The sequence below is a fragment of the Saimiri boliviensis genome, chromosome 1, assembly GCF_048565385.1.
Source record: "Saimiri boliviensis isolate mSaiBol1 chromosome 1, mSaiBol1.pri, whole genome shotgun sequence".
In the NCBI taxonomy this organism is placed as follows: domain Eukaryota; kingdom Metazoa; phylum Chordata; class Mammalia; order Primates; family Cebidae; genus Saimiri; species Saimiri boliviensis.
In genome coordinates this window covers 23,263,544-23,278,820 of record NC_133449.1, presented here as the reverse complement: position 1 = coordinate 23,278,820, position 15,277 = coordinate 23,263,544, and the positions used below count along the sequence as shown (strand labels likewise).

General features: G+C 38.0%; 1 protein-coding gene across 4 annotated transcripts in view; it reads left to right on the top strand.

Annotated features, from left to right (window-relative positions):
* The window catches only part of ATAD2B (ATPase family AAA domain containing 2B), a 195,650-nt gene that overhangs the window by 140,570 nt on the left and 39,803 nt on the right, over positions 1-15,277 (top strand). For 2 of the 4 annotated variants that reach the window (XM_074394602.1, XM_074394609.1), the window contains 3 exons: positions 6,129-6,264; positions 9,178-9,359; positions 12,096-12,255. In XM_074394602.1, coding sequence (XP_074250703.1) covers positions 6,129-6,264; positions 9,178-9,359; positions 12,096-12,255 — 478 coding nt within the window. Of the gene's footprint in view, positions 1-6,128; positions 6,265-9,177; positions 9,375-12,095; positions 12,256-15,277 lie in introns of all 4 variants that reach the window. The other 2 variants (XM_074394596.1, XM_003935243.3) reach the window with 1 other exon arrangement.

Below are 15,277 nucleotides of genomic sequence, written 5' to 3'. Positions count from 1 at the left end.
ACCACTAGGGAGGCAGGCTGCCATTGCCGAGGCAACCCGCCGTTGCCGAGGCAACCTGCCACAACAGAGAGAGTCCGCCATAACAGAGGCGGGGCCACCATTGCCGAGACAGTTCTAACTACGCCCATATAAAAAGGACTACAGGGAAGAGCTCAGGGCAGCTGGGCGGAGCCCACAGCAGCTCAGCAAAGCCCCTGCGGGCAGGCAGAGGCTAGGCTTGCTGCTAGTTGGGCGGGTCAGACCTGAAAGAAAAATCAGAAAAGGCAGTAGTGCGACGGAAACTCATAAAGCTCCAACTCCCTGGGACAGAGACAGACAACAGGTGGATAAACCCACAAAAATGGGAAGAAACCAGCGCAAAAAGGATGAAAACTCCCGAAACCAGAACACCTCTCCTCCTGAAAGGGATCACAACTCCTCACCAGCAAGGGAACCAGACCGGATGGAGAAGGAGGGTGATGAAATGACAGAATCAGACTTCAGAAGGTGGGTAGTAAGAAACTACAATGAGCTAAAAGAACATGTTCTAACCCAACGCAAAGAAAATAGGAACCTTGAAAAAAGATTGGACGAACTGCTGACGAGAATGGACAGCATAGAGAGGAGTATAAGTGAATTGATGGAGCTGAAAAACGCAACACGAGAACTTTGTGAAGCATGCACAAGCTTCAACAGCCGAATTGACCAAGCAGAAGAAAGGATATCAGAGGTCGAAGATCAACTCAATGAAATAAAAAGAGAAGGCAAGAACAGAGAAAAAAGCGCAAAAAGGAATGAACAAAATCTTCAAGAAATGTGGGACTATGTGAAAAGACCTAATCTACGTCTGATAGGTGTACCTGAATGTGATGAAGAGAATGAATCCAAGCTGGAAAATACTCTTCAGGATATTATCCAGGAAAACTTCCCCAACCTAGCAAGACAGACCAATATTCAAATCCAGGAAATACAGAGAACACCACAAAGATATTCCTCAAGAAGAGCAACCCCAAGGCACATAATCGTCAGATTCACCAGGGTTGAAATGAAAGAGAAAATGCTAAGGGCAGCCAGAGAGAAAGGTTGGGTTATCCACAAAGGGAAGCCCATTAGACTCACAGCAGATCTCTCAGCAGAAACCCTACAAGCCAGAAGAGATTGGGGGCCAATATTCAACATCCTTAAAGAAAAGAACTTTCAACCCAGAATCTCCTATCCAGCCAAACTAAGCTTCATAAGTGAAGGAAAAATAAAATCCTTTGTGAACAAGCAAGCACTCGGAGATTTCATCACCACCAAACCTGCTCTACAAGAACTCCTGAAAGAGGCTCTACACATATAAAGGAACAACCAGTAGCGGCCACTCCAAAAACACACCAAATGGTAAAAGAGCATCAACACAATCAAGAATCTGCATCAACTAACCAACAAAACAGCCAGGTAGCATCAAAATGACAGCATCAAATTCACACATAACAATACTATCCCTAAATGTCAATGGACTAAATACCCCAATCAAAAGACACAGACTGGCAAATTGGATAAAAAGCCAAAACCCATCAGTGTGCTGTATCCAGGAAACCCATCTTACATGCAAGGATACACAAAGGCTCAAAATAAAGGGATGGAGGAAGATCTACCAAGCAAATGGAGAGCAAAAAAAGGCAGGAGTTGCAATTCTCATCTCTGATAAAATAGACTTTAAAGCAACAAAGATCAAAAGAGACAAAGAAGGACATTACATAATGGTAAAAGGATCACTGCAACAAGAAGAGCTAACGATCCTAAATATATACGCACCCAATACAGGAGCACCCAGATACATAAGGCAAGTTCTTAATGACTTACAAAGAGACTTGGACTCCCACACAATAATAGTGGGAGACTTTAACACCCCATTGTCAATATTAGACAGATCAACCAGACAGAAAATCAACAAGGATATCCAGGACCTGAATACGGACCTGGAACAAGCAAACCTAATAGACATTTACAGAACTCTCCACCCCAAATCCACAGAATATACATTCTTCTCAGCACCACATCACACCTACTCTAAAATTGACCACATAATTGGCAATAAATCGCTCCTCAGCAAATGCAAAAGAACAGAAATCATAACAAACAGTCTCTCAGACCACAGTGCAATCGAGTTAGAACTCAGAATGCAGAAACTAACTCAGAACCGCACAGCTTCATGGAAACTGAACAACTTGCTCTTGAATGTTGACTGGATAAACAATGAAATGAAGGCAGAAATAAAGATGTTCTTCGAAACCAATGAGAACGAAGACACAACATACCAGAATCTCTGGGACACATTTAAAGCAGTCTCTAGAGGAAAATATATAGTAATGAGTGCCCACATGAGAAGAAAGGAGAGATCGAAAATTGACACCCTATCATCAAAATTGAAAGAGCTAGAGGAGCAAGATCAAAAAAACTCAAAACCTAGCAGAAGACAGGAAATAAGATCAGAGCAGAACTGAAGGAAATAGAGACACAAAAAACTCTTCAAAAAATCAATAAATCCAGGAGCTGGTTTTTTGAAAAGATCAACAAAATAGACAGACCACTAGCCAGATTAATAAAAAAGAAAAGAGAGAATAACCAAATTGATGCAATAAAAAACGATAAAGTGGATATCACCACAGATTCCACAGAAATCCAAACCATCATCAGAGATTATTACAAACAACTCTATGCACATAAACTAGTAAACCTGGAAGAAATGGATAAATTCCTGGACACCTGCAACCTCCCAAGCCTAAACCTGGAAGAAGCCGAAACCCTGAATAGACCAATAACATGGTCTGAAGTCGAGGCAGCAATAAAAAGAGCCTACCACCCAAAAAAAGCCCAGGTCCAGATGGGTTCACAGCTGAATTCTACCAGACATACAAGGAGGAGCTGATACCATTCCTTCTGAAACTATTCCAGACAATCCAAAAAGAGGGAATCCTTCCCAAATCATTTTACGAGACAAACATCATCCTGATACCAAAACCCGGCAGAGACTCAACAAGAAAAGAAAATTTCAGGCCAATATCCATGACGAACATAGATGCAAAAATCTTCAATAAAATACTGGCAAACCGATTGCAACAGCATATCAAAAAGCTCATCCACCATGATCAAGTAGGATTCATCCCGGGGATGCAAGGCTGGTTCAACATACGCAAGTCCATAAACGTAATTCACCACATAAACAGAACCAAAGACAAAAACCACATGATTATCTCGATTGACGCAGAGAAGGCTTTTGACAAAATTCAACAACCCTTTATGCTAAAAACCCTCAATAAACTAGGTATTGACGGAACGTATCTCAAAACAATAAAAGCTATTTACGACAAACCAACAGCCAATATCATACTGAATGGGCAAAAACTGGAAGCATTCCCTTTGAAATCTGGCACTAGACAAGGGTGCCCTCTCTCACCACTCCTATTCAATATAGTACTGGAAGTTCTAGCCAGAGCAATCAGGCAAGAAAAAGAAATAAAGGGTATCCAAATTGGAAAGGAGGAAATCAAATTGTCTCTATTTGCAGATGACATGATTGTATATCTGGAAGATCCCATCATCTCAGCCCAAAATCTCCTGAAACTGATAAACAACTTCAGCAAAGTCTCAGGATACAAAATCAACGTGCAAAAATCACAAGCATTCCTATACACCAGTAATAGACTTCAAGAGAGCCAAATCAAGAACGAACTGCCATTCACAATTGCTACAAAGAGAATAAAGTACCTAGGAGTACAACTAACAAGGAACGTAAAGGACCTCTTCAAGGAGAACTACAAGCCATTGCTCAACGAAATAAGAGAGGATACAAACAGATGGAGAAACATTCCATGTTCATGGTTAGGAAGAATCAACATCGTGAAAATGGCCATACTGCCTAAAGTAATTTACAGATTCAACGCTATTCCCATCAAGCTACCAATGACCTTCTTCACAGAACTGGAAAAAAACACCTTAAACTTCATATGGAACCAAAAGAGAGCCCGCATAGCCAAGTCAATTCTAAGCAAAAAGAACAAAGCAGGAGGCATCACACTACCGGACTTCAAACTATACTACAAGGCTACAGTAATCAAAACAGCATGGTACTGGTACCAAAACAGAGATATAGACCAATGGAACAGAACAGAGGTCTCAGAGGAAATACAACATACCCACAACCATCTGATCTTCGACAAACCTGACAAAAACAAGCAATGGGGAAAGGACTCCCTGTTTAATAAATGGTGTTGGGAAAACTGGCTAGCCATGTGCAGAAAGCAGAAACAGGACCCCTTCCTGACACCTTACACCAAAATTAACTCCAGATGGATTAAAGACTTAAACATCAGACCTATTACCATAAAAACCTTAGAAGAAAATCTAGGCAAAACCATTCAGGACATAGGTGTAGGCAAGGACTTCATGACCAAAACGCCAAAAGCAATGGCAACAAAAGCCAAAATAGACAAATGGGACCTAATCAAACTCCACAGCTTCTGCACGGCAAAAGAAACAGTCAGTAGAGTGAATCGGCAACCAACAGAATGGGAAAAAATTTCTGCAGCCTACCCATCTGACAAGGGGCTGATATCCAGAATTTACGAAGAACTAAAGCAGATCTACAAGAAAAAAACAAACAAGCCCATTCAAAAATGGGCGAAGGATATGAACAGATACTTTACAAAAGAAGACATACAGGAGGCCAACAAACATATGAAAAATTGCTCATCATCACTGGTCATCAGAGAAATGCAAATCAAAATCACATTGAGATACCATCTCACACCAGTTAGAATGGCGATCATTAAAAAATTGGGAAACAACAGATGCTGGAGAGGATGTGGAGAAATAGGAACACTTTTACACTGTTGGTGGGAATGTAAATTAATTTAACCATTGTGGAAGACAGTGTGGCGATTCCTCAAGGACCTAAAAATAGAAATCCCATTTGACCCAGCAATCCCATTACTGGGTATATATCCAAAGGATTATAAACCATTCTACTACAAGGACACGTGCACACGAATGTTCATTGCAGCACTGTTTACAATAGCAAAGACCTGGAACCAACCCAAATGCCCAACGATGATAGACTGGGCAGGGAAAATGTGGCACATATACACCATGGAATATTACACAGCCATCAAAAACGATGAGTTCACGTCCTTTGTAGGGACATGGATGAACCTGGAAACCATCATTCTCAGCAAACTGACACAAGAGCAGAAAATCAAACACCGTATATTCTCACTCATAGGCGGGTGTTGAACAATGAGAACACATGGACACAGGGAGGGGAGCACTACACACTGGGGTCCGTTGGGGGGAAATGGGGGAGGGGCGGGGGGGTGGGGAGGTGGGAAGAGATAGCATGGGGAGAAATGACAGATACAGGTGAGGGGACGGAAGGCAGCAAAGCACACTGCCATGTGTGTACCTATGCAACAATCTTGCATGTTCATCACATGTACCCCAAAACGTAAAATGCAATAAAAAAAAAAAAAGAAAAAAAAAATCCAAAGTATGTAAGTTTGGCTCAAACAGGCAAAACATAAAATAAAATAATAAAAACACACACACACACACAAATAAAAAATAGAAAATAGCCAGGTGTGTGGCACATGCCTGTAACCCCAGCTACTCGGGAAGCTGAGGCAGAATAATAACTTGAACCCAGTTACTCAGGAGATGGAGGTTGTGGTGAGCCAAGATCACACCATTGAACTCCAGCCTGGGCAAAGAAAAAAAAAAAAAAAAGAAAGCTATGGCAGTGTTAACATTCTTCCAGCTCTCTATTGTAGGTTGTAAGTAATTACTTCTTAGCTCTTATGTAAAAGCTCTTTGAAATTGTTGCCATCTGTTACAACCAGCTATCCTTTTTGCTATTATCTAATGACTCTTAATAGATATATAGTATCATTCATTAATGACTTGGGCAACTGGACATTCTTCCACTTCTGTTTAGCCCGTGTGGTTGAACCCTTCAACAGCATAGCCTAGGACTAAGTTAACTGTACCGTGAATGTTCTGTGAATATTGAACATGATAATGGAAGATAAAGACATTGCAATTTGGTATGATATGTAAGCTTTTAATTCTCTATATATTTAATGTCTTTGTGTGTGTGTATATATGTGTAGGTTAAATGTATCTTTAGAATACAGTATGAAGAGGTCTTGTATATTCAAAGGCCTATTGAAGAAGACAGAAGAAAATTTTTTCAAGAATTGATTCTCAATCAGGCATCAATGGCTCCACCACGAAGGAAACATGCTGGTAAAGTTTGTAAAGCCTTTAGGAAAATGAGGGGGATGGAGTTAAGAAATGCCCTTTCTTGGAGTCAGATTTTTTTAGCCCTTCCTTTATGGAAGTGAGGACAGTTTGTCAGGTTCTGTATATCTTCAGATGGACATGTGGAAGTGTCCGTTGTGTTCACCTGACTTGAGATTGGGAAGTATAGCCTTGGTAGAGTTTCACTAAGCAGGACTTCTTATGATGTCAACCACATTCTCTAGTAGATTTCACATTATGGGGCTCAAAAAGTCATAGAAAAAAGTCTTCAGTTCTCTGTTTTAGTCACAGTAAGTACCCAGGACTTGAACTGGCAGGTTGTGAACATCAGGTGTTGTGCTCATTACTTTTTGGGCTGTGGTAGATTTGATGGGCTAAGAGCTGGTTAGAATATTTGCCATTTCTAGTTTATTTATTAATTTAGACCCATTACATTTAACATTTTATGCTAGTCATTTGAAAATCTATCCTGGCTTTGTTTTAAGTGTTAGATATTTCTTGGGTTTGGACTCAAGAAGTTTAGACTCAAGAATTGAGCTTTAAGAGGTACCTCAAAAATTTGTCAGATTTCAGTTCCTTGACATAAGTAAGGGCTGCATTCTAAGTCATTCAAAAGAGATTTTTCTTTTCCTAATCTTAAAGATGTATAAAGGATAAGATCTACTTGCTTAATCTTTCAGCCTCTTCTAGGAAGTAGCAATCCTGTTTGGTAATAATTTTTAAGCCTCTTTACCCTTGTTCCGTCTTTTATGTTTCTTAGAGTGCTTCTTGTAGGATACTCAGTACATTCCCCATCTTTGCCAAGTCCTTATTTTTTCCATATTCTTTTTACTTTTTTTTTATTGGTCATATTAGCTAACATTTTAATAATTTTATTGTTCTTTAGTGGCTCCTTTCCAAATTTTCTTGGTGTTTTAAAAATGAACAGCTATTGGCTATCGCGGTGGTTCACCACTGTAATCCTAGCACTTTGTAGAGGCTGAGGTGGGTGGATCACCTGAGGTCAGGAGTGTGAGACCAGTCTGGCCAACATGTTGAAACCCTGTCTCTAATAAAAGTACAAAAATTAGCCCGGCATGGTGACGGGTGCCTGTAATCCCAGCTACTTGGGAGGCTGAGGCAAGAGAATTGCTTGAGCTTGGGAGGCCGAGTTTGCAGTGAGCCGAGACTGTTCCACTGCACTCCAGCCTGGGCAATAGAACAAGACTCCATATTAAAAAAAAAAAAAAAAAAGAACACCTATCAAATTGCTATAGTTATGGTTTTTTCCCCTCCCAAAACCTTGGGAAATTTAATATGTAAATTGTACCTTATTTATGTTTATTTTGTTGCTTCCTGTTAATCTAAATATTTCAAATATTTTGTTATGAAAATGATTTATTTCAATCTTTCATGCTTCTAGATATATTTTAATCTCATAGATCTGAATTTTCTTTTTTTTTTTTTTTTTTTTTTTTTTTGAGACGGAGTTTTTTTTTTGCTCTTGTTACCCAGGCTGGAGTGCAATGGCGTGATCTTGGCTCACTGCAACCTCCGCCTCCTGGGTTCAGGCAATTCTCCTGCCTCAGCCTCCTGAGTAGCTGGGATTACAGGCACGTGCCACCATGCCCAGCTAATTTTTTTGTATTTTTAGTAGAGACGGGGTTTCACCATGTTGACCAGGATGGTCTCGATCTCTCGACCTCGTGATCCACCCGCCTCGGCCTCCCAAAGTGCTGGGATTACAGGCTTGAGCCACCGCGCCCGGCCATAGATCTGAATTTTCTATGTTTATGATTGATATAATTCTTTTTCAGTTGTTTCTATTGACTTTCACTTTTCATCTTAGGGGCTATTTAGAAATCAGTGAAAAATATTTATAGAATTTTACTTCTGAGCTTTAGTGTGATATCAGGGAAATCTTTTAAAAGTAGAGAACGTTATAATTTAGGAAAGTTAATACTTTACCTTTTAAGAAGATTTTTGTTTTGTCTTAGGATAGATAGTGAGTATTATAGATTTTACATGTAACACTTAGGACTGGTTTTCCATCTCCTTCATAACTGTGGAATTTTTTTAGTTCCTATTTTTTTTTTTGCTCCCTTCCAGCAGGTGCCATTCACCATCCTACTCTGTTGTACTCAGAATATGACAGCAGGAGACCTGGCTAAAATCATAATTCTATTGGGGACAGGAAGAATCAAATAATTATTACTTGCCCATTATACTTTTTATGCATATAAAGCAATACCATTTTGAGAAGCATTTTTAAACAAGATTGACTTAAGAAAATCAGGATATAGTACTTTTGTTGGAGATACTTGTGTTGATTTGAAGTATTTCTCATAAGTTATAAATTTTCCAAATCAAATTATTTTGTTTTTTAAAGGGGTCTTTTGAGTTATTTTATAAAATGAAGCTATTCCCTTTTTGTTTCTATGCAAACTTTTACTTGCTGGATTTGCATGTTTTACACATATAGTCATGTGCTGTGTAATGACGTTTTGGTCAACGATGGACTGCATATACAATGGCAGCCTCGTAAAATTATAATACCATATTTTTACTATACCTTTTCTATGTTTACATACACAAATACCACTGTGCTACAATTGCCTGCAGTATTGAGTACAGTCACATGCTATCCAGGTTTGTAGCCTAGGAGCAATAGACTTTACCATATAGCCTAAATACATCATAGGCTATACCATCTAGGTTTGTGCAGGTATACTCTTACAATGTTTACACAATGACAGAATTGCCTAACTGCACATTTCTTAGAATGTATCCCTGTTGTTAAGCAACATATGACTGTATTTGTAATTGTTGTCTTTAAAGAATTTGAGAGAATGCCAAAAATGTAATTGAGGTCCTGGCCCATCATGTTGGAGTCTTAACATCTTTTTCTGTTTTCTCTAGCTCTTTGTGCTATGGAAGTGCTTCCTCTTGCACTACCTTCTCCACCTCGTCAGTTATCAGAATCAGAAAAAAATCGAATGGAGGACCAGGAGGAAAATACCTTAAGAGAGTTGCGGTTGTTTCTCAGGGATGTAACCAAGAGGCTGGCTACAGATAAACGCTTTAACATCTTCAGCAAACCGGTGGATATTGAAGAGGTCTTGTTTCAGTAGTGTGCAAACAGTGAAGTTGAACTGGCTAAAAGAAAAAAATATTGACATCTTTTTTTGGAAGGAAAAAAAGCAAAGGCATGGATGAATATTACCCCTAGCCTATAAAATTTTAATCCATGTGATAACTACTGATGTCATCAGCAAACATCTGGTGACTTGGATGAAATTAGTGACCAATTTATATATGTCCTCTTAATAATTATTATTAATCTCTTTGGTCTCTTACTCTTCGATTTAAGAAGAGGATTAAAAGTTGCTTTAGTCAAATGTCCGTACTAGACTATTTTTATTCCAGGATAAATTCTGCTCTCAAAGAGTATATTGGTATTAACCAGTCAATATCAGTTAATATTGGCATTTTTCAAATTATGTATACCTCATCAAAAGAGGTAGCTAAAAAACCTGAAATTTCTTTGTCTTTCATATTTTGGAAATGCCTATGGCTGGGATGCTGTTTGAAGTTAAACATATCCTGTGCAACTAAATTATTTTTCTAAGGATTTTCTCTGCTCCCAGTGGAAAATTTCTCACTTACATGTGTATTGTTTTGTGTGCTTGTGGGAGCATGGTTTGTGATGATGAGAAAAGAAATTTTCCATTTGGGAATCTAATACTGTCAACTACATTTTTGGATTTTGTTTTATCCTGGGATAATGTAGTGTGTGGATGAACACAATGTAATCTTTACTAGCCTCCTTCTTATAGTTCAGACTCCATGTTTGAACAGCTTTGGTGTTTTTAGTTTTTTATTCTTTTCATTTCTTTTTTTTTAAACATCGAATTATGAATGATTCAGAGTTTAATGTTGTATCCTAATTGTGATATCTGTGCTTTTAGACCTGAGCAGATTCCTTTGAAACCATTACCTCATCTGTAACTGGGAGGAATGAGCTAGCATTTACATTCTTCCCCTCGGCAAGTCTGAAAATAAGTATTTTTTCCCATTTTTGGAACAAAGAGATGATCTGTAATTTTATTTGTACATTTATCCATAATACACTGGTTTTTCCACTTGATCCTCTTAACCTTGTAGGATCATTATTAATCTCACTTTGCAGCTCAGGAAACAGACTTATTGGCAAGTGACATAGCCAAGACTTGAAAGTTTTTTAAAATTTAAAGCCCACATTCATGATCATAGCTACTTTGTATCTTTCCACTGGGATATCAGGACATGCCTAATTTGCTTTTTTAATTAATAAATATCACTGTATACTTGTGGGACATCACCCCCCCCATAGTATTTTTAGATAATCTTAAAACTCTCAATTAAAAAAATCATTTTAAGTAAATGTGATATGTATTCGTGCCCTTCCTTCCACTCCCCCATTGAGTATATTTGGACTCTGATACTTCTTAAAGGATAAGGGCTTGGCCCCAACTCAGCCTCCCATGTTGGGGGTAAACCAATTTTGCTTTTGCTCAGGAGAACTCTTTTTCTTTCTAATCAAAAAAGACTTGTCAGATTTTCAAATGCCATCTCTAATAGAATAAAAGTTATAAATGATGGTAAGGTAGTGCAAGGGGATAGAAAATGTTGGTCAGATAAATATAGTGCTTTTCAGTTTATAAAACAGTTTTCACTTGTACATAGGCATTTATGTCAAATACCAGAACAAGGAATCCAGCTAATATCCTCTGAGGTAGTTTGTTTCAGTATAACTCTACTGTCTCCCCTCTAGGGAGATTGGTTTTTCAGCTCCCAAAGGGTGAAAAGTAAACTGAAACACATATACACTTAATATTTTTATAAATAATCTTAAACATTAAAAAACATATAAATTATGTATATGCACATGCACACATGTGCATGTAAGTTTTAAAATAATAGTATCAATGCCATCTGAAACTATGAGAAAACTAATCCTGTAATTATAGAGCAGAATGAGACTGTCTCCCCAGAAATTGTTCCTGGACTAATTTTAGACATTACTGCTAAGACTGCTTTTACAGCAAACTTATTTACTTGGTTTGAGATTTGCATTGGGGAAGGCCATAGATACATAAATTGCTTGCACTTTCTTATTGGTCAGGGATACACAAATCATGACTTAATATCCCGTTTAGGGTTATCTCACAGAAAGTCAGCACCGAAACCAGCATGTTTGTTTTTTGTTTGTAGATTTCCTTATACTTAGGGACAAGTCCAGCAAATCTCATACTGGTTAGGAAAACTATACTTAATTTTCTTATATAATTGACTGAATGTTTGTGATGACTCCAAAGGAGTGGAAAATACTTTCCATGAAATAGTTCACTCTAGAGAACTGAAAATGAAAATTTTTGTTGAAAATTTAAGGAGATTTATCAGAATAACTTATCTCACAGTATGAAAAGTCTTTGCTTTTTATTTTCCTTTTTTTTTCTTGAAGTCACATTTATTGATGCTTATTGGGTACTTTTGTCCCTACATTCTCTTCTCAGATATGCCCAAAGGAATAAAAAAAAAAGCTGACACGGTTTCAGATTTCAAGAACAGAAACATTTCAGAACTGATTTAGGTTATGACTTGGAAACTGAAGCTTTCATGGAAAGTATGGCAGATAGTAACTTTAGTAGCATAAATAGCACTGTAGTTTTATCGTTGTAAATTATTTGATATTTAGATTTAATTTTTAAAAACTTTGTTTTATTTTGTATTTTTATGAACTGAGATGGTATGAAAATCCAGAAGTAATTTTTATTGAAATATCTTATTTGTTCTAGGTTTCAGATTATCTTGAAGTAATCAAGGAACCAATGGACTTATCAACAGTAATAACTAAAATTGATAAACATAATTACCTGACTGCTAAGGATTTCCTGAAAGATATTGACCTTATCTGTAGCAATGCTTTAGAGTATAATCCAGATAAAGACCCAGGAGGTAAGGAGGTAAAGGGCAAGGTTCTCCTTGATGATCAATCAGAAAACAGTTTACTATTTAAATACTAAAGCATGCCTGTGTTCTAGATAGATTAGTTTTCATGACCTATGATCAAAACTTCTTAATAAGAAACTAATAATCTATGTAAAAATAATGTGTTTAAATTAGAGAGTTGTGTAGTTGTAGGTATTATTTTCAGGGGTATGTTTCTTCATTTATCTTCTTTTTATATTTACATTGTGATTTGGGAATTTAATTGAAAATTTATTTATTAGTCAACAGTTGCAGTGCTGATAAGCATTGGGAATTTTGAATTTGTGGGAATCCGTGATAGGATAAGTTTATGTGTCAAAAGGTCCTTTTATGTAGAATGTTATCTGTTCTTTTGATTGTTGGTATTTTTATGTAATTATATCATTTTACTCCTAATCCATCCTGTACTTGTGTATTGTCCCAACTCTTGTTATCACTCTCCAGGGGAGACCACCTGGAATATATGTGCAGTAAAACAAGATGAGGTGATTCATTATACCGTGGAAGAATATGTATCATAGGGAACCATACAGGATTTGGACTTGTGTTAAGTAATTTTGGTTAGAGTATAAGGAAGTGGGGCTTTTCAGTGCGTTAGATGCTGTTAGAAAGTAGGAGTCATTTTAAGAACCAGAAGACAAGAAAATGGAGCAAGGCTAAAGCTGTGATTGATACAGAAACAGTAGTTGGCTGGATGTGGTGGCTCATGCCTATAATCCCAGCACTTTGGGAGGCCGGAGTGGGTGGCTCACTTGAGCTCAGGAGTTTGTAACCAGCCCGAGTAACATGGCAAAACTCTGCCTCTACAAAAAAAAAAATACAAATATTAGCTGGGCTTGGTGGTTGCACCCTGTAGTCCTAGCTACTTGGGAGGCTGAGGTGGGAGAATCACTTGGGCCTGGGAGGTTGAGGCTCCCATGAGCTGTGATCATGCTGTACTCCAGCCGGGCAACAGAATGATAGCATTTCTCAAGAAAAAAAAAAAAGGAAAGAAAAGGGGGGGGGAAAAAAAAGAAACAGCAGTCATTCATATTAGTCAAGATTATGTTTGGTTATTGGTTATTATTATTCATTTTTATTTTTTAAAGATGGAATCTCCCTCTGTTTCCCAGGTTAGAATACAGTGGCATGATCTCAGCTTACTGCAACCTCTGCCTTCTGGGTTCAAGCGATTCTCCTACCTCAGCCTCCAGAGTAGCTGGGATTACAGGCTCCTGCCACTATGTCCAGCTAATTTTTGTATTTTTAGTAGAGATGGGGTTTCACCATTTTGGCCAGGCTAGTCTCAAACACCTGACCTCAAGTGGTCTGCCCACCTTAGTCTTCCAAAGTGCTGGGACCTGAACCACCACACCCAGCCTGATTATTGGTTATTTTTGTGGTCAGGACAGTATTCACGTTTTTGTCTGTGTTTAGACATGATTAGACAGAGTGGTCTAATTTTTCTCTTGACGCATCATGGGCACAGGATGGCTTTGTCTGATATTGGTGTTCTGTGAAAGTGTGTATGTTTAATTGTTGTACCCTGACGCCTAGCTGATGGTGCCAGGCCAACTCCTGGCTGTCAGGAGCCACTTTTTGCTTTCTCACTCTATTGAGAATTCTATTTATTTGATAGGTAATACTAAAAAAATGCTTGTTATTTTTAAAACATTTGTCTAAGTTTTTGTTATCTAAAGATAATTTAAAGTATACTTTGTGGGTGCTTTGTTTTGTTTTTTGTTTGAGACAGTCCCACTGTGTCACCCAGGATGTAATACAGTGGTGTGATAGTGGCTCACTATAACCCCCTCCTCCTGGATTCAATTGATTCTCATACCTCAGCCTCCCTAGTAGCTGGGACTACAGGCACATGCCAGTATGCCCAGCTAATTTTTGTATTTTTAGTAGAGATGGGGTTTTGTTGTGTTGGCCAGGCTGGTCTCAAACTCCTGACCCCAGGTCATCTGCCCTTTCTTGGCCTCCCTAAGTGCTGGGATAATAGGTGTGAGGCACCACGCCTGGCCTGTGCTTTGTTTTGTATCTGTATTTTGGGGCAGTGGTTCTCAATCCAGGCCATATGGTAAAATGAACTAGATTTCTCAGTTTCACATGAAATTAGGTAATTTTTGCTTCAGTTTCAATCATAATAAATCACAGATTCCATAATGGCAAAAACTGCAGTTTCTTTTGCATCAACCCAGTATTCCAAGTTAGGAGACAAAATAAAATTTTTGCATGGCTACACTTTTTATGTAACTGTTTTTAGCTTGGTGTTATTTGCCTCTTGTAGTTTTTGTTGTTTGTTTGCTTTACCTCTTTTTGAGTTATTTTATACAACACACACACATACATACATACATACATACATACATATATATACTTTTTGTTTTTCAAGATAGTGTCTTGTTCTGCTGCCCAGGCTGGAGTGCAGTGGTGTAACCTCAGTTCACTGCAACCTCTGCCTCCTGGGCTCAAGCAGTCCTCCCACCTTAGCCTCTCGAGTAGCTGGTAATACAGGCACACCCCACCACACCTGGCTGATTTTTGTATTTTTGTTTGCAGAGACTAGGTCTCACCATGTTGCCCAGGCTGGTCTCAAACTCCTGGGTTCAAGTGAACTACCTGCCTCGGGCTCCCAAACTGCTGGTATTACCCATGTGAACCAATATACCCAGCATATATATATATATATATATATATCTTATGGAAAAATATATGAAAGTAGAACAAAGAAGAATATTAAAAACGTATAAGTCCATTACTTAGTGTTTTTTCTCTGTTTCCCTCCTCATCCATGGATATATTGTATGTAGAATATATACATGCATCTTAGTTTTGCTAAAATGACTATGATTTTTATAAATTTTGTCATTCCTATAATCTTGTGAAAAGCTTATTGGTTAATGAATTTATTTCTCCAACATTATTTTAATCATATGTACATCTTTTATAATAGCTAATACCCTATTGTTGGACATAATAGACTTTTTAGTTTTTCCTGTTTTAT